The sequence below is a fragment of the Malaclemys terrapin genome, chromosome 6 (genome assembly GCF_027887155.1).
Source record: "Malaclemys terrapin pileata isolate rMalTer1 chromosome 6, rMalTer1.hap1, whole genome shotgun sequence".
Classification (NCBI taxonomy): domain Eukaryota; kingdom Metazoa; phylum Chordata; order Testudines; family Emydidae; genus Malaclemys; species Malaclemys terrapin.
In genome coordinates this window covers 55,267,767-55,291,553 of record NC_071510.1, presented here as the reverse complement: position 1 = coordinate 55,291,553, position 23,787 = coordinate 55,267,767, and the positions used below count along the sequence as shown (strand labels likewise).

Here is a 23,787-nt window from a genome sequence, read left to right as displayed (position 1 = left end):
CAAGTGCCTGCCCCGGGACTTCATGGGGATACTGCTTAACTCTGACCCCGCTCCAGCCCGGGCAGGGATCCGACTCTCGGGAGTGATGGGGACCTCAGGTTCTCTTAGGGCCTTCGTTGCTGAAGCAGCCTTGGTGGCTAAAGAACAAGCAGGATGGCCAGCACCACAGACGCTGTGCCAGACTCGGCTAAGATGTTAACATCTAAGGGCAAGCCGGTGATGGGACCCACTCTATATGGCAGTGAAGTACCTTCGGTCCACGGATCACAGGTGTAGATCCCCATCTCTGTGGCCTAGGACCCCAGCACTGCACCCTTGGTCTCGGATCAGAAGGCCCCAGGTCCCTGATGCCACACTCTCCCTCTATGAGGCATGGGATACTGGAGTCGAGGCACCAGTCCTTGGTACCTGTGAGCTTCCTGCCAAAGACTGCCGTGGCGTAGGTCACCTTCACATAGACTGTTTCCCAGATGTTGGTCCCCACCGGGGCGGGATCGCTCCCTATCATGGCACTGGTCTCCACCTCTCCAGTACTGCTCGTTGGGTGGGCACTGATCCTCGTCCTCATCTCACCGGTTGCTGACTTGGGTCAGTTGGCAGACTCAGGCCTCCATGGCTCCACCCTGGTCTCTGGAAAGGCAATGGCCACTGTCAGACTGGGACTTCAGCCCCTCATCAAGGAGGAATGATTTGACGCCAACCCATGAGATCAGTACGGCATCTGCAGCAGCGGCAGGGCAGCAGGGACAGTGGCCCGCTTAAGGGCCATACTGGAACCAGTGGGGCATGTCTGTAATGGTGGTCCTACATTCTCACCAGTCCTCCCTGGCTGCATTGGACAAAGCGCCTCTGGCATCGGAGTCAGAACACCATACTGAATGCATCGGGCTCCAACATCTAAGGAGCTGTCCCGGAGAGGGAAGGGGAAAAGAAGTACTACGTCACTGCAAAAGGGTTAGAATATTAGTACACACAGCCTCCAGCAGGGTCTCTGGTTGTGTCCGCTGTTAATGTAAGGGACAGGCAGGGCCAAATCAGTGGCATGCCAAAAACAAAGACACCAAGAGACTGGATTTGTTTGGCAGAAAAGTTTATTCGATGGCCAGCCTGCAGTTTCGGGTGTATAACCACCAGGCCCTGTTAGGCAGGTACAATTTTAACCTGTGGGAGGGCCTCCTCAAATCCCACAGGACTGAGTCCAGGAGTTCGCAGCTTTAGTGAAAGAAGGCACAGCGGCGGAGACGGGCCCTCCAGATGGCCTGAGACACTACGGACTCAACGACCACGGTGGTCGCCTCTGCCGAGGTCATGAGGCGCAGCTCCTGGTTGCAGTCCTCTGGGTTATCCCAGGAGATGCAGGCCACCATTCAGGATCTCCTGTTTGAGGGGGCAGGGCTCCTCTCTGAGCTCATGCACGGAAAGCTCTACAGCCTTAAAGACTCCCATGCCACCCTCTGCTCCTTCGGCCTTAATACCCCTCAGCAGGCCAGGAAGCTGTTCCATCCTCTGCCTCCCCAGTTTAGGTCTTGCGGGATTCCCCGGCTGACTACCTACAGTAGAAAGGATAGAGACAAGGGGTCTGAGTGGCAACACGTGTCGTCTTCCCGTTCATCTGCTCAGCCTGGCCCTTCCAGGAACCAAGGAGGCCAAAAAAGGGCATTTTGAGGATGCGCTCAAGGATGGCGCTCCAGTAACTTCCCAGGATCCACCCGCCCACTCTTTCCTTAACTGCCTGTGCCCCTTCCAGTCGGCCTGGTCATGGCTGACCTCAGACCGTTGGGTGCTCGATACAATATCTTCAGGTTACATCCTGCACTTCGTGTCTGACTCTGCCTCCCACCTCTCTTCAGGGACCCGTCTCACAAGCAACTTCTTGTCCAAGAGGTCGAGAACCTCCTGCATCTGGGGGTGGTGGAAGAGATCCCTGGGGACATGAAAGGAAAAGGGTTCTCCCACTACTTTCTAACCCCGAAAGCAAACATGGGTCTCAGATGCATTTTGGACCTGCGTCGCCTTAACAGGTCTGTCAAGAAGTTGAAGTTTTGCATGGTCTCCCTAGCCTCCATCATCCCCTCCCTGGATCCGGAGACTGGTACGCCGCGCTCAACTTGAAGGATGCGTATTTCCATTTTCCAAGGGCACAGGTGCTTCCTCCATTTTTGTGCTGGGCCAGCGCCATTTCCAATTCATGGCGCTGCCCTTTGGTCTCTCATCCGCCCAAATAGTATTCACAAAGTGCATAGCACCAGTGGCCACTTACCTGATGTGCCATATTGACCCATACCTTGACGACTGTCTAATAAAGGGCTGGCCAGGGACTAGGTTCAGCATCTTGATGTGATTTGCTCCACCTGTCGTGACCTGAGGCTGTTAATAAATGAGGAAAAGTCTCTCTTAATTCCAGTGCAATGCATATAGTTTATTGGAGCGGTCCTCGACTCAGGCCAGAGCCTGCCTTCCTTCCCCAAGGCTTGGTTCCAAGCCATGGCAGATCTCATCTCGTGCAGGCAAGCCCACCCTCTCACCGCCGCTCACTCGTGCCTGCAATTGTTGGGCCAGATGGCAGCCTGCACTTATGTTGTTCGGCAGATGTGGCTCCACCTCAGGCCCCTGCAGGCATGGCTGGCATCTGTCTACGTACCCAACAGACACAGTGTGGACTGTGTGGTCAGGGTCCCGGACCACATACTGTTGTCACTCACCTGGTGGCAGAATCCTGAATCGTTGTTGGAGGGAGTTCCCTTCGCGGCTCCATCTCCATCAGTGACCCTAATCTCAGATACCTCAAACCAGGGGTGGGGAGTCCACCTGGGCAATCTCAGCACACAAGGTTGTTGGTCAAGTCACGATTGCTCCCTACATATCAACGTCAGGGAGCTTAGAGTGGTTTGCTTGGCCTGCCAAGCCTTCCTACCTCACATAAGAAGCAGGGTGGTCCTGACGGACAATGCAGCGGCTATGTTCTATATCAACAAGCAAGGTGGAGCCAGATTGTCTGTCTGCCTTTTGCCAAGAAGCCATCCGCCTCTGGGATTTGTGTACAGCACGACAGCCATCTTGTAGTGGCACACCTCCCCGGGGCCAGGAACGCTTTGGCACATTGCCTCAGTAAGACCTTTTAGTTTTGCCTCGAGTGGTCCCTTCATTCGGAAGTGGCCAACATCATCTTCCAGAGGTGGGGGACTCTCCAGGTGGACCTGTTCACATATAGGCAGAACAGAAATTGCCTCGATTCGAGGGATCGATAGAGGCTCTCTTTCAGACCCTTTTCTGCCCCCGTAGACGGCGGCTTTGTTGTATGCCTTCCCCCCAGTGCTGTTAATTCACAGGGTCCTCATGAAGATCAAGCAGGACAGGGCAAAGGTGATCCTCATAGTGCCGGCTTGGCTGCGCCAGCACTGGTTGAGCATGTTTCTAGTCCCCTCGGTGGCTGCTCTGTTACAGCTACCGCCCAGGCTGAACCTGCTGTCCCAAAACCATGGCAGTCTTCTGCATCCAAATCTGGTGGCACTGCACCTGACGGGTTGGCTGCCTGCCATATGGTTAAATGCGGAGGAGCAGGACCGGTCAGCCGGTGTCCAACAGGTCCTGGTGGGCAGCAGAAAGCCCTCCACCAGAGCGACTTACCTGGCCAAATGAAAGCGATTTGCTTGTTGGACCTCAGATAAAGGCATTCGACCCGAGCGGACCTCGCTGCAGTTAATCCTGGACTATCTTCTGCATCTCAAGCTCCAAGGGCTGTCCATTTCATCTATCAAGTTCCACTTGGCTGCTTTCTCAGACTTCCATCCACCGCTCAAGGCTAGGTTGGTTTTCGCCCAGGACATGACTGCTAGGTTCCTCAAGGGCCTTGACGTGCGAGTAGAGACGCTCAAGGATCCCGTTCCTCTGTGGGACCTGAATCTTGTGCTGTCACTTCTCACTGGACCCCCCTCTTCTGAGTCTCTGGCTTTCTGCTCTCTCCTCATTTCCTGGAAGGTCATGGTTCTTGGTTTGCAATAACATCTGCCTACTGGATCTCTGAGATTAGGACACTTACCTTGGAACTGTCCTGAACGGTCTTTTACAAAGTCCAGCTGTGACCACATCCTGCTTTCCTGCCCAAGGCGGTCTCTGTTTCATACGGGCCAAGGCATTTACTTATGCAGCTTTGGAAAATAGACAGGTAAGTTGGAGGAGCATAGGTTGCATTTCCTAGACATCAGGAGGGCGCTAGCCTTCTACATTGAGAGGACCAAGCCGTTCTGCAAGTCAGTGCAATTGTTCGTCACATTGGCCTACAGAATGAAAGGTTGTACAAAGTCTGCTCAAAGAATTTCTTCTTGGATCACTGCCTGCATTCGCTGCTGCTACAATCAGGCAAAGGCGCCCTCTCCGGCAATTATAACCACCCACTCAACCAGGGCGCAAGCCTCTTCGACAGCTTTTCTAGCCCAAATGCCTATCCAGGACATCTGTAGGGCGGCCACCTGGTCATCCGTCCACATTTTCACGTCCCATTATGCACTTATCCAGCAGGCCCGGGCCAATGCTGGCTTTGGTAGAGCAGTGCTGCAAGCCGCTAGACTGTGAACTCTGAGCAAGCACTCGAAGAAAAAATGGTTATCTAAGATTTTATAAGTTTTCAAGATGAGTTGCTCATGTCCATTCCATTACCTGCCCTCCTATTCCTCTGGAGTTGCCGGCAAGAAGGAACTGAGAAGGCGTAGGGTCTGCGGCGCCTAATACACGAGCGCATGAGCGTCGCGCTCAAGATGGCAGCACAGCCAACCTTACAGATACCGATAAGGCAAAAATCTCCAACTGTGCACGTGGGGGCGCGCACACACCTAGAATGGAATGGACACAAGCAATGCATCTCGAAGAACAACAGTTACAAAAAGGTATGGTACTTGGTTTTTTGGGTTTGTTTCTTCCTTCCTCTGCCTTGATGATTCAGCATTTCTGTAAACAGACTCCTCTCAGTTTAAACTCCCTTCAGCTTGCTTTTCCACATTCATGTGCATGGATTTCATAGTAGATAAAACTCATAATAAAGAATAAATTGTATAGTGTAGCTATAGTAAACTGCTACTGATAGTTATGCTCAGATTAATCTTCCTTGAAAAATTTCAATTGAATTTTGGAATAGTTTCCTCCTTTAAAGTCTAGCTCAAAATTTAGGGACTAGATCTATTTTTACTAGCCTAAAATGGCTTAATGAACTGTAGGTTTTTCCCTCAAACTGTTATGTGTGTGCTGTTCTATTTTAGTCAGTACCTTTGACCATATTTGATGTGATTTTAAAAAAAACAAACACACATTTAAGTTGAATTTATGGTGCTGCCTAAACTATCTGTGGCAGTTTGTTCACCTCTTTTGAAAAAATTAATTTCCATGGTTGTGAATATATTTTTTTAAATAGCAAATTACTTAAGGAAAGTGGTGGTTGTAAAGAGAAGGAATGTGATGGCTCAAGGGACTGGTAATGTGGTATGAAGTCTTTTGATTTGGGACACCCCAATATACTGATTGAAAAAGTAACACTAGATAACTTCTGTGAAATCAGTTGGTGATCTTGGTCAAATATCTGCACAGGCAGCACCACAATAGGAGCCCTTGTTTGGCAGTCTTAGGCCCAAAGAATGAAGGGCTTGAAAACTGAATTTGCCTCTGGATGAAGACTTTTACAGTTCCAATTTGGGACATGTTGATGGAGTGAGCGGTGGAAGCTTGTACTGCTGTTTGTTGCTAGCACTCAACTAGATTTTGACTCTCGGGAAAGTGAATCCAGCACTGTAATTGAGCACTACACTTGCTCAATTACGATTACAAAAGAGGCAGCATGATGCTTTCCCTGTATTACAGACAGGAACTTTGTGGTTTATTAGTAATACTACATGAAATTTCTTTAGGTGACCCATGCTTGCTTGCTTATTTAGTAGCAAGTCTTTTGAGACTGATGTGCAATTTGCTTTGTTGTAGCTTGAGAATGCCAGACTCTCCTCTGAAATGAGTAGTTCTGCAGCTAACACAGTAAGAGAAGAACTGACAGAAAGTCGCATGCGGATTGAAAGCCTCTCCTCCCAGCTTTCAAGCCTACAAAAAGAGGTAACAAATCACTTGGGATTTAGACCTAATCCCTGTAATAGAATTTGATTAAAAGTTTATACCTTTTTCTCTTTTTTTTTTTTTTTTTTTTTTTTTTTATTGCATGTTAAATGGATTTTATTACTCTTCATCTTACTGACTTTCTAAATTCCATAACTTCTGAAAATAAAGTTGAACTGTTCTACAGTATGTATTTGAGAGGCATTATCTAAATTTTAAACTCCTTCCTGAAAATGCTTCACTGTTACAAGTAATACCAAAGATTATTATAACTGAAAGATTAGAATAAAAATACTTTTTTTTCCTATTTGTTTACTTCATATATTTAACAGCTGTTTAAGGTCTGTTGCACTGTTTCCCTTGCATAGTCAGTCTTTGTTTATTGAATGGGAAAAGAAATATTTTTTTAAAAAAAAAAGGTATTTTTTTCAAATACGCACTTCAATTTCTTTTTGTAAGTAATTAAGTTTTTACATTGATATCTTTAAGACACCTCTTTCCCTTTTCTCATTCTCCAATGAATTATATGTTAAAAATATACTGAATTAGTTTTGTTCTGATCTCTTTACATGTCTCTTGTTCCCCTGGTAGCTAGCTAACTTCAGTTTATCTATTTCTCCATCAGATCATTCTGTCAATGACGAAGTGGTTAATGACTTGTGAAGTAGTTTCTGTTCTGCTCAGTCTGCAGTTTCGATCATTACAAGCAAAAAACTGAACAGGTTTTAACAAATGCAGGTTCTGTGGTATTGATTTAGAAATGGCCGGGGCCCCGGTGTAGGTAGTGTTGTTCTTGAGAGATGTTGTTCCTCTTCAAGAATTACAAGGTTTTATTTTCATCTCACGTCTCTACCCCATTGTACTGTTTGTTCTCTGTGCTATATGGGTTCTTCTGCACTCATCACCGTAGTATCTGAGCGGATGGGCATTAAGCAATGTGATATTTGTCACATTTGTGTTCTCGTACTCTACATGCGCTTGGAAGAGGATGTTCTGTAAACTTTATTTTAAATCTACGCACATTGCTATATGTTTTAGAAAAAGCAAGGTCAAATAAATGCATCTTGCTCTCGGAGCAGAAGATGGTGAGGGTTCTGATGTTCCTTTAGTTCCTGACTGAAGTCATTTCATCATCTTGGGCTGGCCCCTGAGAAAGTTCAGTCTCCTGATAGATGAGCTTTATCTTTATTGTGTACAGTTCTATTGTGCTAGAGAAGCAAAGTTGTTTGATCCAGGTTTTCATTCCAGAGCTTTAATGGAACTTTTAGATACCTTCGTCCCAGGCCTTTAAAGGCTTTGAAGATAAGGACTGAGACATCAAACTCGATTCAATAGACAATCGAGAGAGGTGCATATATTATGGTGTGTTACTATAGGAAACTACAAAATAACATTTGAGGTGAGGTTTTTAAGAAAGCCATAGTGAAACCAAAAGAGCTTTTATTTGTTTTACTGTAGAGCCTAGGAGCCTTGGTCATGAACAAGGACCCCATTGTGCTAGGCCATCTACAAACACAGAACAAAAACATTTATTAAGTTTCTGTTTTCAAGGTAGGTGAAACAGTATTAAGCAAACAATAATATTAAGCAAATGGTTATTCTATATATAGAGGATTTCAGGTCTTGAACAATTGAGACCTACTCTTGCTTGGTAGTTCTGTAGTATTTACACTACATAAATATTATGTCTTCAACTAAAGAGAATTTTGTCAACTCCCTAGGAAAGAAACTCACCTTGCTCTCCTACCAGCACATACCTTGAGTACCATTTAAAGCAAAAGCTTGAGTATATAACAGGTCTTGCAGTATAACCTTCAAATTGTCAACTTCTCTTGAACCAGCAGGGAAAGAGTTCATGATTTGAGTTCCCTCCATCAAGAATATTCTGTGCATATCTAGAATTCTAGAAGCTGTTGATAATCTTGTCTGTTGGGACGAAATGTGAGAATATAAGCAGACCGTAAAATAACCAGAATTCATGAGCTTTATGATGCAGAATCTTGAATTAAACATATTGGAAATCAGAATAGCCTACTGAGCAGAGGGGTTGTATGTGACAAACACCACAGAGTAAACCACACATTCTGCATTAGCTGAAGGTTGGTCCTCCCAGGAGAGCCTAATCTACTTGGTTACATAATCCAGACTGAAACTAGCAGAGGCATTGATAACAAGCAAATTTGCTTCTGAAAGGAAAGTTTAACTTCACCAAAGATGGAATAAAGCATTTGTGGCTATTCATAAACTTTAAGGCCAGAAGGGATCATCGTGATCATCTAGTCTGACCTCTTGTACTTTGCAGCCACAGAATCTGCAATTTTTTTATCCCAATTACCATTTACCTCTGTGTCCTGAATTGCTTTCTCTTTCAAAATTTGTTCTAAGACCTTACATACAATTTGAGGACAAACTAACAGGCCTGTAGTTTCCTGGATCACCCTTTTTCCTTTCTTAAAAATAGGAACCATATTAGCAATACTCCCATCATAGGGTATGACCCCTGAGTTTACAGATTCATTAAAAATTCTTGTTATTGGACTTGCAATTTAATGTTCCAGTTCCTTTAATATTCTTGGATGGAGATTATCCAGGCCCCCTGATTTAGTCCCATGAAGCTGTTTAAGTTTCACTTCTACCTCTGATGTGGTCATTTCTCCTGCCATATCCTTGTTCCTGTTAGTCACCTTGCCACTACCCATAAGATCTTCATTTGCTTTATTAAAAACAGGAGACAAAGTATTTTTTTAGGTGTTGATCCATGGCTAGATTATCTTAAATCTCCACCCCATCATCAATGCTTAGTGGTCACACTTCTTCTGTTCTTGTTTTCTTATTTATATGGCTATAGAATCTTTTACTATTGGTTTTAATGCCCTTTGCAAGGTCCAACTCTGCTTGGCTTTTGGCAGTTCTCATTTTATCCCTAGACTTTCTGACCTTCAAAAGTTAGCTTTCCTTGCTTATCCATCCCACGTTCTATTCCTTGTAGGCTTTCTGCTTTCTTTTAATGACCTGTTTGAGATGTTTGCTCATCCAGCGTGGTCTGCAACCCTTCCCTATCAATTTTTTCCCCTTGCTTGGGATTCAGGTTTAAGATAGTTTCTGCAACTTTGACTTAGAATTACTTTGCCTCCACATTCAGATTCTTGAGTTCTTCAGTCCACTTCGCTAACTAATAACTTAAAAAAAATTAGGGAATCCCTTTTGAAATCAAGGACCCTCCTTGCAGATCTATTTTTGTTTGTTCTTCCATTTAGTTTTAAACTGAATTAGCTCATGATCACTTAAACCAAGGGTGTCTCCTGCAACTGGTTCTGTGAGGTCCTCACTACTCACCAATACCAAATCTAAAATGGCATCATCTCTCGTTGATTCAGTGACTATTTGGTGAAGAAATTTCTCACCTATCGTATCCAGGAAAATTTGGGCCCCGCTATTATTAGTAGCGCTTGTCCTCCAATCTGTACCTGGAAAGTTAGTCTCCCATATCACACAATTCCCAGTAGTATTTATTTCATTAAAGAGGTTTCTAGCCATATCCAATATCACTATTGTTGACTTAATGCAGAAGCAATTGAGAATCTGCCAAGACCTCCAAATTGTGTGCCTTGTTAAAATGTGGGCAGTAGGCAATGTCCATATCTTACCAGTGCCTTTTACTTGGAAGAATTTTACAGCATTTCACAAACATCACATGGTTTCTTACTGTAATTGCTTGTGTAATCTATGCTCCATTCCAAATGCAAAACTCCTGTAGACTTCAGCTGGGGTTGGTGATAAGGTTTGAGTATAGAACTCACAAGAGATCCTTGTTAGCCTGATGCATCACACTATAGGATAGAACAAGAAGTTAAAATACTTTCTGTAATAAACAATGGAAGTGGAGGGAAATGGGAATTTGCAACAGATGAACTGAACTTCCCCAAAATAGAATTGAACCATAAAGCTGATGATCGTGCTTACTGTTGTATTAAAAATTTCATGGCACTCTTCATATATAAAAGTGGTCAGTATTTGTGTCCTCCGGAAGGTAGCACCCATGGCAGCACGCTTCTGACAGTACCAGACTAGAAGCAGTGGTTCTAGCTACACCACTCAATGGAAACTCTACTTCATTTTAAAGTTTTCTATGACTGTCACTGACAAAGATCCCTTTGAAGGTTTTTGATTGAGATCTTTAGTGAATTATCTGTAATGAACACCCTAACAATGATTGCTTGGGTAGGATAGACCTTTTTGTATTAATGTAGTTTAAAGCTATGGCAGATGCATTAGAGTTCTGCTGAACCATCCAGATTTCCATCAAAAGGAATGCCCATGCAAGGTAGGTGGGCAAAAAGTGGCCATCTTTAGGACATGGTGTATGCTTGGCCACACCTGTCACTTCATTCCAATTCTACCTATGTCCCCTCTTTTTTTATTAGAGAAGTCTGGGTCTCTTGGGGCCATGTGTATCTCAGCATTATTTGGGGATTCCTTTGTATTTGCATCCTTTTGGTGTGGCATTGGCCGTATGTGACTCTTGGACAGTCTGGCAGGTGTGGAAGGGGGAGATATTGATTATCCATCCTCTTGGGGGGGATTGATTGTGTGTAGTGTGGTGTAGGACACATGGATTGCTTCCTTGGTGATTCACTGGATTTATTCCTGCAGAGTCAGAAAACGTGTACAGTCTATAATACTAATTTGCACTTGTCTTTTTGAGGCACTCAACGAGCTTTACAAACACTAATGAATATAGCTTTACAACTTTTCCCGTTAAGTAGGTGGGGTCGTCTCCATTTTAAAGATGACACTGAAGTACAGAAGCTAATTTACTGGCACTGGAAACTTATTCTAGGCTTTGCCACAAAACTTCTAACTCCTAGGGTATGTCTACACTACAGGATTACTCCCAATTTACAGAATTGGATTTTTGGCGACCGATCTTACGAAGTCCAGTGCATGTGGCCACACTAAGCACATTAATTTGGCAGTGCGTGTCCATGTACTGAGGCTAGTGTTGACTTCCAGAGCGTTGCACTGTGGGTAGCTATCCCATAGTTCCCGCAGTCTCCCCCACCCATTGGAATTCTGGGTTGATATCCCAATGCCTGATGGGGCAAAAAACATTGTCGCGGGTGGTTGTGGGTACATCCTTCCCCTCCCTCCGTGAAAGCAATGGCAGACAACCGGTTTGCGCCTTTTTTCCTGGGTGAACTGTGCAGACGCCATACCACAGCAAACATGGAGCCCGCTCAGCTCAAGGCAGCAATCATGAACATTGTAAACACCTTGCGGATTATCGTGCAGTCTATGCTAAACCAGAACCTGAAAAACCAGGCAAGGAGGAGACGGCAACAAGAGTGATGAGGACATGGACACAGAATTCTCTCAAACCGCGGGCCCCAGTGCTTTGGAGATCATGGTGTTAATGGGGCAGGTTATAGCCGTAGAACGCTGATTCTGGGCCCGGGAAACAAGCACAGACTGGTGGGACTGCATAGTGTTGCAGGTGTGGGACGATTCCCAGTGGCTGCATAACTTTCACATGCGTAAGGGCATTTTCATGGAACTTTGACTTGCTTTCCCCTGCCCTGAAGTGCCAGAACACCAAGATGAGAGCAGCCCTCTCAGTTGAGAAGCGAGTGGCGATAGCTCTGTGGAAGCTTGTAATGCCAGACAGCTACCGGTCAGTCGGGAATCAATTTGGAGTGGGCAAATCTACTGTGGGGGCTGCTGTGATGCAAGTAGCCAAAGCAATCCCTGAGCTGCTGCTACCAAAGGTAGTGACCAAAGATGGCTTTGCTGCAATAGGATTCCCTAACTGTGGTGGGGCGATAGATGGAACCCATATCCCTATCTTGGCACTGGAGCACCAGGGCAGCCAGTACATAAACCGCAAGAGGTGCTTTTCAATGGGTGCTGCAAGCACTGGTGGATCACAAGGGACGTTTCACCAACATCAACGTGGGATGGCCGGGTAGGGTTAATGACGCTTGCGTCTTCAGGAACACTAATCTGTTTAAATGGCTGCAGCAAGGGACTTACTTCCCAGACCAGAAAATAACCATGGGGCTGTTGAAATGCCTATAGTTATGCTTGGGGACCCAGCCTACCCCTTAATGCCATGGCTCATGAAGCCATACACAGGCAGCCTGGACAGTAGTCAGAAGCTGTTCAACTACAGGCCGAGCAAGTGCAGAATGGTGGTAGAATGTGCTTTTGGATGTTTAAAGGGTCTCTGGCGCACTTGACTGACTCGCTCAGACCTCAGCCAAACCAATATTCCCATTGTTATTGCTGCTTGCTGTGTGCTCCACAATCTCTGAGAGAGTTAGGGGGAGACTTTATGGCGGGGTGGGAGGTTGACACAAATCACCTGGCCGCTTATTACGCACAGCCAGACACCAGGGCGATTAGAAGAGCAAACCAGGAAGCACTGCGCATCAGAGAAGCTTTAAAAACCCAGTTTCATGACTGGCCAGGCTACGGTGTGAAAGTTCTGTTTCTCCTTGACGAAAACCCGCCCCCTTGATTGACTTATTCCCTGTAAGCAACCCCCCACTTCCCCCTTTGATCACAGCTTGCTTTCAAAGAAAATAGTCACTATTGTTTAAAAATCATGTATCCTTTATTTATTAATTAATTAATTATAAAAAGAGGGAGAGAATTGACAAGGTAGGGGTTGGGGATGAGGGAAGGAAAAGGCCACTAAAAGACTGCTTGGGTTGTCCACTGGGGTGGAGTGGGAGGATGCATGGAGCCTTTCTCTCTCTTCCCCCCCCCCCCCCCCCCCCCGGCATTCTTGGGCATCTGAGTGAGGAGGCTATGGAACTTGAGGAGGGGGGAGGGTGGTTATACAGGGGCTGCAGCGGCATTCTGACCCTGCTGCAGTTCCTGAAGCTCCACCAGACGCCGGAGCATGTCTGTTTGCTCATGCAGCAGCCCCAGCATTGCATCCTGCCTCCTCTGACCTTCCTGCCACCACCTCTCATCTCGAGCGTCCTTCCTGTCCTCGTGTTGGTCCCTCCTGTCCTCATGTTCATTGGCAGCTTTCCTGTACTTTGATACCGTGTCCTTCCACTCGTTCAGATGAACTCTTTCATCGCGGGTCGACTGCATGATCTCTGAGAACATGTCATCTCGCGTGCGTGTTTTTCGCCGCCTTATCGGAGAGAGCCTTCGGGACGGAGGGCTTGAAAAATTTGCAGCTGCGGGAGGGGAAAAAAGGGAGAGAAGTATTTAAAAAGATACATTTCACAGAACAATGCTTATACTCTTTCATGGTGACCAACACTATTCATATTACATAGCACATGTGATTTTGGTACAAGGTCACATTTTGCATCTTAATATTGGGTGTCTGCGGCTTTGGTGTTGGAGATCACAGACGCAGGGCCGGGCAACAGAATTTGGCTTGCATGCGGCCATGGTAAACCATTATCTTTCGGCTTCTGCAACTTTCATAAAAGCAGCGCTTTCCTTTCCCATACCAAGCAAAGCCCGTTGAGTGCTGCAGTTTTCATGTTAACGTGCAGCAGCAGAAATCAAACTAACCCCCCCTCCTCCAATTTTCTGGGATGATCGCTTTACCCCTCCCCCCACCGCATGGCTGGTGTCAGGAAAGATCCCTGCTAGCCAAACGCAAAAAGCTCAGTGCCAATGTCTCCCCTCTTCACCCACCACCCCCACCACCCCCCCACCGCTTGGCTAGCTGCAGGGAAGGATTTCTTTTCAGCCACTGGCAAACAGCCCAGTAGGAACGGCCATCTTTGTCCCCTTAATTAAATTCCCATATTTCAACCAGGTCACCATGACCGATATCACTCTCCTGAGGATAACACAGCGAGATAAAGAATGGATGTTGCTTGAATGCCAGCGAACACCGGGACCATACGCTGACAGGCTTTGTCATGCAATGATACTAGATTACTTGCTACTAGTATGGCGTGGTCATGTGTCCTACCATGGAGGATGGAGTAAGGCTGCGCTGCCCAGAAACCTTCTGCAAAGACTTTTGGAGTACCTCCAGGAGAGCTTCATGGAGATGTCCCTGGAGGATTTCTGCTCTATCCCCAGACACGTTAACAGACTTTTTCCTAGTAGCTGTACTGGCTGAGAATGCATCCCAAGTCCTCAGGGCAAATTAATCATTAAACGCTTGCTTTTAAACCATGTTTTATATTTACAAAGGTACACTCGCCAGAGGTCCCTTCCATGGCTTCATTGTCTGGGATACCGCCTTGGGAGGGTTGGAAGGGTACTTCAGTCAGGCTGAGAAAAAGATCTTGGCTCTTGGGGAGAACGGAGTGTTGTGTGCTCTCCGCAAACTAGTTCTCCTCATCTTCCCCGTCCGCAGAATTCTCAGGCATGGCTCAGAGTACCCCCTCCTCGGAATCCACGGTCAGAGGTGGGGTAGTGGTGGCGGCCCCCCCCTAGAATTGCATGCAGCTCAGCGTAGAAGCGGCATGTCTGCGGCTCTGCCCAGGATCTTCTGTTTGCTTCTTTGGTTTTCTGGTATGCTTGTCTGAGCTCCTTAACGTTCACGTGACACTGATGAGTCCCTATTGTGGCCTCTCTCCATCATGCCCTTGGAGATTTTTTTCAAATGTTTTGGCATTTCGTCTTTTGGAACGTAGTTCTGCTAGCATGGAATGCTCTCCGCATATAGCGATCAGATCCAGTACCTCCCGTATGGTCCATGCTGGTGCTCTTTTTCGATTCTCGGACTGCATGGTTACCCGTGCTGATGAGCTCTGCATGGTCACCTTTGCTCTCCGTGCTGGGCAAACAGGAAATTAAATTCAAAAGTTCGCAGGGCTTTTCCTGTCTACCTGACCAGTGCATCCGAGTTCAGAGCAGTCACAATGGTGCACTGTGGGAGAGCTCCCGGAGGCCAATACCGTCGAATTGCGCCCACACTAACCCTAATTCGAACCAGCAATGTCAATTTTGGCGCTACTCCCCTCGTCGGGGAGGAGTACAGAAATCGATTTTAAGAGCCCTTTATGTCGAAGTAAATGGCTTCGTTGTGTGGACAGGTGCAGGGTTAATTCAATTTAACGCTGCTAAATTTGACCTAAACTCATAGTGTAGACCAGGCCCTAGTCCTGTGTCTTAAGCACCATGCCACCTTTCCATGTTGTTTAAAGAATGTTTGGACAGATGACTGCCATAGATTTGGTTGTGTCTTCATGTTGTGTGCGGCTGATGTTGTAATGGGGAAACCTACAGGCACGCTGTTGTGGCTGACTGGAACTAATGAGCCACGAGGACTTCCTGAAATCAAACTTCAGTACAGTATGAACCTTTTCTTTCCCCTCTCCCACCCACCCTGCAGTGACCTTGCCTAACTTTGCATTGGCGCAATAATGCAATTAATAAATTCCCCTCAAAACCCACAAGTATTTCAGCCTTCTTCAAAGGGAGAAGCTGCTCTGAAAAGAAGTTGTTTAAAAAATATATATATCTATTAAGAGCAGATCAGTTGAATATGTATAATTGTATCTTCTGACTACACTCACTAAAATAAGTCTTTTAATGCTTTTTTCCCGCCCTGTCTTTCCTGCAGAGCCAAATGCAGAGTTTGGGATAGTGACTATGCTTGTGTGTGGTTGTCTCCCCTCCGCCCCCGTATCCCAACATCGCATTGGAATCAATGCGGTTCAGTCACTTCAAAAAGTGATGAACCTACTCATGTGGACTGCCCAGTGGTGTGTTTCTGCCATATTGTATAATGCTACTCAGAGCAGATCTAGACCAGATAGTGGCATATTGCCAGCAGCTAGGCTACACTACTGTTCCCTTAACTGCTAGTATTAGTACAACTGAATCCATGCAATTACAATGGGAGGTTGAACGCTTAATGTCGACGTGATTTCAGAGAGTAATCTGGATTCTTTTCTGGCTTGTGCATCAACAGAATTGTTGAGTTTTCATCATGTGGGATCCATGAACTGGAAAAAATCCAGTTTTGTGTTTCAGTTTCCAGGGTGATTTGTCAGGGATGGCAGCTAGGTTTTTAATACCTGTAAATGGAGCGGACTTAATTTGGAAGATGCACCTCTACCTTGATATAACGCTGTCCTCGGGAGCCAAAAAAATCTTACCGCGTTATAGGTGAAACCGCATTATATCGAACTTGCTTTGATCCGCCGGAGTGCGCAGTCCTGCCCCCACCTCCACCCCCTCAGAGCACTGTTTTACTGCGTTATATCAGAATTTGTGTTATATCGGGTCACGTTATATCTGGGTAGAGGTGTATTAAGGAATATAGGAGAAATTCCATGATACCACTTAGTCCAGGGGTCTCAAACTCAAATGACCACGAGGGCCAGTTCATTGGCCTGAGGGCCGCATCACTGACACCACCACCCCCCTCGCTGCCCCCACTCTACCCCTTCCATGAGGCCCCGCCTCTTCCCACCCCTTCCCTGCCCCCATTCCAACCCCTTCCCCGAAGTCCCCACCCCAACTCCGCCCCCTCCCTGCCCCCAGAGGGTGCATGAGGGCTGTGGCAGGGACTCAGAGCAGGGAGTTGAGGTGCAGCAGGGGGTTGGGATGCAGGCAGGGGGCTCAGGGTGCATAAGAGGTGTGGGATGCAGCAGGGGCTCAGGGCAGGGGGTTGGGGTGCAGGAGGGGGTGTGGGATGTAGGGGGCTCAGGGCAGGGGGTTGGGGTGCAGAAGGGGTGTGGGGTGCAGCAGGGGGCTAAGGGCAGGGGGTTGGGGTGTGGGGTGCAGTAGGGGGCTCAGGACAGGGTTCCAGGGTGGCAACGGCACACACCAGGCCCCGGGAAGTAGCTGGAACCATGCCCCTGGGGGAGGGGGGACTCAGGGCTCTGCATGCTGTTTGCCGCTCCTGCCACTGGTCTGGGAGGCTCTGCATTTTAATTTAATTTTAAATGAAGCTTCTTAAACATTTTAAAAACCTTATTTACTTTACATATAACAGTAGTTTAGTTATATATTATAGACTTCTAGAAAGACACCTTCTAAAAACATTAAAATATATTACTGGCACACAAAACCTTAAATTAGAGTGAATAAATGAAAACTCGGTACACCACTTCTGAAAGGTTACCGACCCCTGGTCTAACCTAACTTTCAAAATCTAGGTTTCTTGACACCCTCAAGAAGTGAATCTTTTCTCTGGGTGCTGCTAACTTGTTTTTCTGTTTTGTTCTAGTCTAGGACATGGCTGGATAAGATGCAGGAGCTGGAAGACACACTGGCTAATGAAAGGGACAACTATCGCAGGATGCTCTCTGACAAAGAAAGAGAAATGGCTGAGATAAGAGATCAGATGCAGCAACAGTTGAATGACTATGAACAACTTCTGGATGTGAAATTGGCTCTGGATATGGAAATCAATGCATATAGGAAATTGCTGGAGGGTGAAGAAGAGAGGTAAGAAATGATGTTCTATTGAATATTGTTGGTGTCTTTTGAAGGACAGACATTCAATAAATCTCAAGAGAAAGCTCTTTTGTTGGGAGACTTTGATTAAACACTTCAGGGTCTTTTACTACACATGTCCATATTTACCTTTCAAAAATAAGAGGCCCTATATAGCCCCATGTAAGGTGTGGGGCTTTTCATATTAATATTCTCAAAAGCTAATAGGTGGTGTTAATTTAAAGGCAAGATGTGGTAAGAAGAGATGAGCAAATCTGCAGGGCATTTCTGCAAAACTTTACTTTTTTCAGCAACCTTTAACAGTACACCTATAAAGGGAGAGAATCCTTAGTATTAGCAGCTTTTTAAAATATGGAGGTGAAGCAGCTTTTTTTTTTTTTTTTTTTTTTTAAGGGTCAGGCATGAGTATTGCTTATTTTGTTAGTCTGACTTAAGTGGAATAGTATGCAAACTCTTGGGGAGCCAGATATGACAAGAGCACTGGGGCGCTTGCAATGGCAGCTTGTTTTGTTAGCACATAATTTTCATTTCCTTATGGCTGGGTTATGTAAGTGAGCATTGAAATACTTGAAGTGTGACGTGTTTCCTTCCTCAAATCCAGGTTGAAACTGTCTCCCAGCCCATCTTCTCGGGTGACAGTCTCTCGGGCATCATCAAGTCGTAGCATGCGCACAACCAGAGGAAAGAGGAAGAGAATTGATGTGGAAGAATCTGAAGCCAGCAGTAGTGTCAGCATCTCTCATTCAGCTTCTGCTACTGGAAATGTTTGCATTGAGGAGATAGACGTGGATGGAAAATTCATCCGCTTGAAGAACACTTCTGAGCAGGTTTGAAAAACAAAATGATGCGCCATCACTTTGCGATATACTGATTGCAAGAAGGCAGCCTCAGGCTGCGTTTGTCTTTCAGGCTTTGTATTGTGCCAGAAACCAAGAGTGCTGTAAAAAGCAAATGGCTCTAGGATTTGGTATTAAATTAATGATCCAGCATGACCTCTTACCCAACATTCTGGCATCGGAGGTATTTTCTTCCTGATAACATGTACAGCTGAGGTTCCTAAACACTTAATCGTGTAAGATGATAGTCACATTTCTAGGCACTGAGCATACACGTAGTAAGAGACAGACCTTGCTATCTAAAATTACAAGGCAAAGGGTAGCAAAAAGAAAATAGCCTTAATTTACAGATGGGGGAACTGAAACACAAAGTTGGAGGTGCTGTCTGTATAGGCATTTGCCTCAATTTGCACCCATCCAGTGTCCAGCTTTCAGTGCAAAACCCTAATTTTAATGTCCAAAGCCACTTATTTTCACCAGTGGAGTTTATTGCTCTCAGAACTGGGGTAAATGGCACCAGTGTAAGTCACACCATACAGTGCCTTGTCCTGTCAATCCTTGAGGCTTGCACTGATCCAGCTACACTGGCTAGCCACAAATGATTGAAATCATGCCAGATCCACAATGTAGATGAGGCATGCTCATGGTCATGCAGAAAGTGTTGGAAATTGAACCTAGATCTGAGTCCCATTAGTATGCCATGTCTACAAGACCATGCTTCCTCTCCGCAACCCCAATTGCCAAAATGGTGCTGAGCATGTCTTGTCCTTGACTGTTTGCAGCTAAACTGTGTTCAGAAGGAGTTTGTGCATCCAGCACTGGTGCCTGATGCCAGCAACGGATAGACAAGTATAGACAACACTAAAAAACTACAAAACTTCGAACCTAATTGTTGCAGCCTGGCCCAGTGTCCCTTTTTCCACTCGCTGGGTCCCACATGCTTTCAAGTCACCAACCTCTGGGGAGCATCTAGTCACTTTCTAGCTCTGAGTATGTACAGGGCATGCTCCCAGGCTCAGACCTCTTGTCTGAAGCCCTTCCTTGGGACATGGAGCACTTCTCTGCCCTAGAACCCAAAAGCAGAGTCTGAAACTTTTGAAGCCCCCCTCAGAACTCCACTTAAACTGTGGGTGTGCCTGGCTTCTAGTTTCTGTTTCAGAACCGTGTGGTAGGACAGCAAAGAAAACAGGCTTAAAAAGCAATTTCTTAATCACAAACTTTACTCTCAAAGTAAATAGAGAAAGTCCTGATGCTCCCTCCCTGTATCTGTTGTCACCCTTCTGAGAGTCCAAGGTTTGTCAGAGTTTCAAGCTGGGCAGAGTCCCTCCTGTCCTCTTGCTCTTGCAAGTTCTTCTTACCCTGCATAGAGCAGAACCTCACTGTCAAGTAGGTTCTCTGTCCCTTTTTCATGTGTTCCACTGGGATGCTCCAGCCACTTCTGCAGGCCAGTGTGTAAGAAATCCATTGTTTCATAGTGGTGGGCCTGTGGTTGTCATTCAAAGTGGATATCCCCAGATAGTCCTTCAAGAAGGTGTCCAACATCTTTCCAGAGCAGGGCACTCCCTGGAATGCAGTGCAATACGAAGTGTGCAGTTCAACACAATACAAAGTAGACTTCATAATTTGGTACAGATATATCCCACTTTGTCACATGACTACTCAACCCTAAACCTCAATAAGATAAATAGGGCTGCCCCCATATGTTTTAGTGTCTTCAGACTCAAGACAGCATTGCACTCACACTCAAGTTTATCTCTATATTCAGAAAAAAACATTTTTTTTTTTCAGAATTAAATCTTCAATTCTACGTAGAAAATGTTCAGTTCTTCATTGGAAGTGTTCAGTCTGCAGAGACTATAAATGTTTGTGTTTCTTTACTCTTGCCATCACTTATAAAAAGCCATGTTACACCAAGCATGGAAAAAGCATTTGTCACAATAGTGCAGTCACAGAGTACTGTTAAGGAAATGTGTTCCGAAAAAGAAAACTGACAGGAGAGTCTTGGTTTTCCGGAAGATTGGACATACTTCATATGTAAAAGTTTGAGTCTTAAAGGGTACTAAATATTTGTAATGGGGTTCATATTCTATATTTCATGAACCAAGCTGTGATGATAGCTGTCACATTTAAAAATAATAAACCCTTCAACCAATTTAACATCAGAATTATAAATTAGATATGGGGCAATGTGTCACGTGGTGTGATGTTTCATTCTGGAAAATGAGAGCTAATCTGAGTCTGTTCAGCACTGTGGTTATGTGGACTTCAAGGACAAGGTGATAGCAAATATTACAGAAAACTTTCCAAAGCTTTTTTCCTTGCTGTCTGTCTGGGGGGGGCTTTATGATGCGTTCTGTTTTTCTTGTAGGAAATTATACTTGTTGGTGTAAATTGAATCTTAAATTCCTTTCCCTTTTGTACATAGGATCAACCAATGGGAGGCTGGGAGATGATCAGAAAAATAGGAGACATTTCTGTCAGTTACAAATATACCTCAAGATATGTACTAAAGGCAGGCCAAGTTGTTACAGTAAGTGAAATTCGCATTGATAAAGATGGGAAATTGTTTGAAAGCAATGTAAACATAAATAGGACAATAAGTTTTCAGTTTTTAGTCATTTTCCAATCACTTAAGATATTAGCATCTGTATTGACATCAAGTGCACCTTGAGCTTTGACCATGCACTTGCACATGAAGATATACATTTAAACTGTCCAATCTGCATGTACAGAAGTGGGTTTTTTATACACAGGTAAAACAGACGCAAAGAGACTGGGCAGAGGCATCCACTTTTAATAGGGGTAAATTAACCAAGTTTTTGCACCTAACCCCTTCTCTTACATATTAGCCGTAATCACAAATGTATTGTGTGACGGAGACTCATTTCATTAAGGTCTCTGTATGACTTCCTTTCTCTTCCAGGTCTGGGCTGCAAATGCTGGAGTTACCGCCAGCCCTCCCTCTGACCTCATCTGGAAGAACCAGAACTCTTGGGGCACTGGCAAAGATGTGAAAGTTATATTGAAAAACTCTCAGGGAGAGGTAAAGTAGATTAGATATAGTTAAACCTTCCTTGAAAGATTGCTAACTGGACTGACAAATTAGGTGCTGGACAGAAGTTGCGTCCTAATAAAGATGAAGCATTTCAAAAAAATGTTTGAAGATAGTTTTAAGGCCAGTTTCCCAGTAAGGGAATGCTTGCCTCCTGGCATTATGGTGAAATGCTTTTACTTTCTGCTTGAGTTAAATCTCCAAAACTCAGTAGCATTTGCTTATAAATGCAGTTCTCTGAAGCATAAGCAGGTATTCAGCTGAATTAAAGTGTCTCGTCTAGTGACAAGTTATTTACTATAATTCAGGTAAGGTGCAAGATATTGGAACTTTGGGAACACTAATCAGTTGAGGAACCATCAGTTGACTTCCAGGGAAAGAGAGAAAATTCTTAGAGCAGGAAATGTTTAAAAGAAAACTTAAAAGTTAGACCAAAGTCCCTGGCAGAGTCCGTTTAGCCACTGGAGGAACTTAACAAGAAAACAATATGAAAAGTGCATTTCTTAGATGAACAAGTAGAGGTTCTTTGTTTCAGGGTAGAAGTAATACTGGCACCTGGATTAGAAGCATCAGGTCTCTAGACTCTGAGTGTTAGGTTTTAGATAATAAAACAGTAACTCTTATTGCAGGAGGTTGCTCAGAGAACCACTGTCTTCAAAACGACTTTACATGAAGGTGAAGAAGAGGAGGAAGTTGAGGAAGAAGCAGTTGAAGCAATTGAAGAAGAAGATCTTTTTCACCAGCAGGTATTTTGTTAAGGGCTGATTAGTCTAATTTTTATTTAAAAAAAATGAGAAGCCAAGCTCACGAGCACTGAATTTTGGGAAAACATCAGTCCAAGCTCATAACCAGAACACCCATATAGAGGCATACGTTAGTGCACCAGATACTACAGAATTCTACATATTACCATAAAGAAAGAGTTATGGCTGCTGTGGGAAATATTTTCAGTTGCTAGACTTTTTGGTTGAAAGTCAAATCTCAACATTGTTTATGGAATAAGTATAGATTCAAATTTTTGTTGAACAGTAGTTGAAGTACTTCATTATTTGCACAACTGTTTCTTGGATTGTACAGTTCAGTACCTTAAAGAATCCTAGCAATTTAAGAAAATATAGCTATATCTTTAATGTGCTCAGTTGGAAAAACTTCATGCCCATTCCACAAATCTGACCAAATATCTAGCTTTACATTCCAAAATAACAATTACCCTTAAACTTGTGTTTTACTGGTTCCCTTTTTTCACTACCTCCCCCAGGAGAAGATACCTAGCATTCCTCTGGCTACAGAGGGTAATCTATTTTGAATTAAAGCTCTGTAGTAATGACTGATTTTGGCTTAGACTATGCCAGGTATCACGTGTTATAGTGGTTTGAAGTGGCATTTTTAAGATGCTGAATTTTCTACTGTAGGACTTTTTTTCAGAGCTAACTTTTTCTATTCTTAACAGGGAGACCCAAGGGCAGCTAACAGAAGCTGTGCAATCATGTGAATTTCTTCAATTAACCAGCTTCCTCAGATTATGGTAATCCTGACCTATAGCGCAGAGCCTTCTCAGAAGCACAATATTTTTGTATTTCTTTTATGTGAGTTTTTAAGCTGCAAGTCTGATGGCCTTAATTTCCTTTGTCATCGAAAAGAAAGTTTTTTTTTTGTAAAAGAAACCATATCTGTAACTCTTGCAAGATGTGAATTGTTGACACTGAACTATGTACTGTCTGAAAATGACCCCTCAATTTTTTATGCCAGTCTTTTTTTATTCTTGTTAAAAGGGAAATATGCCACTGTGTTGTTTTTTGTTTTTTAGACTACATCACTTAGACTAGCCATCTGCTGTCGATCCCTTTATATTTAGGTGCTGTTGGGGAGTGGAAGGCATTTCCAAGATGATGAATTCTTTTGTACTGAAGACTTTGTTTTTGTACTACGCAATCAAGGTTACAAAACTTTTTTATAGAAAGGACAAGCTTTTCTTTTTTTAAAAAAAAACAAAGCCTAATCACGTAAGCACTCATAAGAGGATGAAGGAAGCAGAAAAACTTGTTTTATTGGTACCTTTTTCTTTACTTAGTTTCTTAACCAAGGGTGGGAGGAGGGTGTTTCATGTTAAACATGCTAGTTGTGTTTTTAAAGATAGTGTAACTTGCTTAAATTTTCTTATGTGATATTAACAAATAAAAAGATGTTTTAATAAGACATGTCTTGTCTCCAGATTTTAGGAAGAAAGCTAAAATTCTCTTTAATGGGGAAAAGGCTAGATACGGTGAAATGTGGAATCTAATCATAGATCCCTTTGCATCTGAAATACGTGGTCCTCAGCCATCTGAAAGCTTCTCTATTCTTGCTGTGCCCAGACACCCTTTTAGTAATTTACTGGGCCAGAAACTTTCATTCCTTTATCTAGACTACAGA

General features: G+C 44.5%; 1 protein-coding gene across 1 annotated transcript in view; it reads left to right on the top strand.

Annotated features, from left to right (window-relative positions):
* The window catches only part of LMNB1 (lamin B1), a 41,890-nt gene extending 18,321 nt beyond the window's left edge, over window positions 1-23,569 (top strand). The window contains exons 5-11 of the mRNA XM_054033068.1: window positions 5,965-6,090; window positions 17,258-17,478; window positions 18,089-18,314; window positions 20,749-20,853; window positions 21,247-21,366; window positions 22,005-22,121; window positions 22,826-23,569. Coding sequence (XP_053889043.1) covers window positions 5,965-6,090; window positions 17,258-17,478; window positions 18,089-18,314; window positions 20,749-20,853; window positions 21,247-21,366; window positions 22,005-22,121; window positions 22,826-22,867 — 957 coding nt within the window. The 3' untranslated portion in view covers window positions 22,868-23,569. The remainder of the gene's footprint in view (window positions 1-5,964; window positions 6,091-17,257; window positions 17,479-18,088; window positions 18,315-20,748; window positions 20,854-21,246; window positions 21,367-22,004; window positions 22,122-22,825) is intronic.
* Window positions 23,570-23,787: the final 218 nt, after the last annotated feature.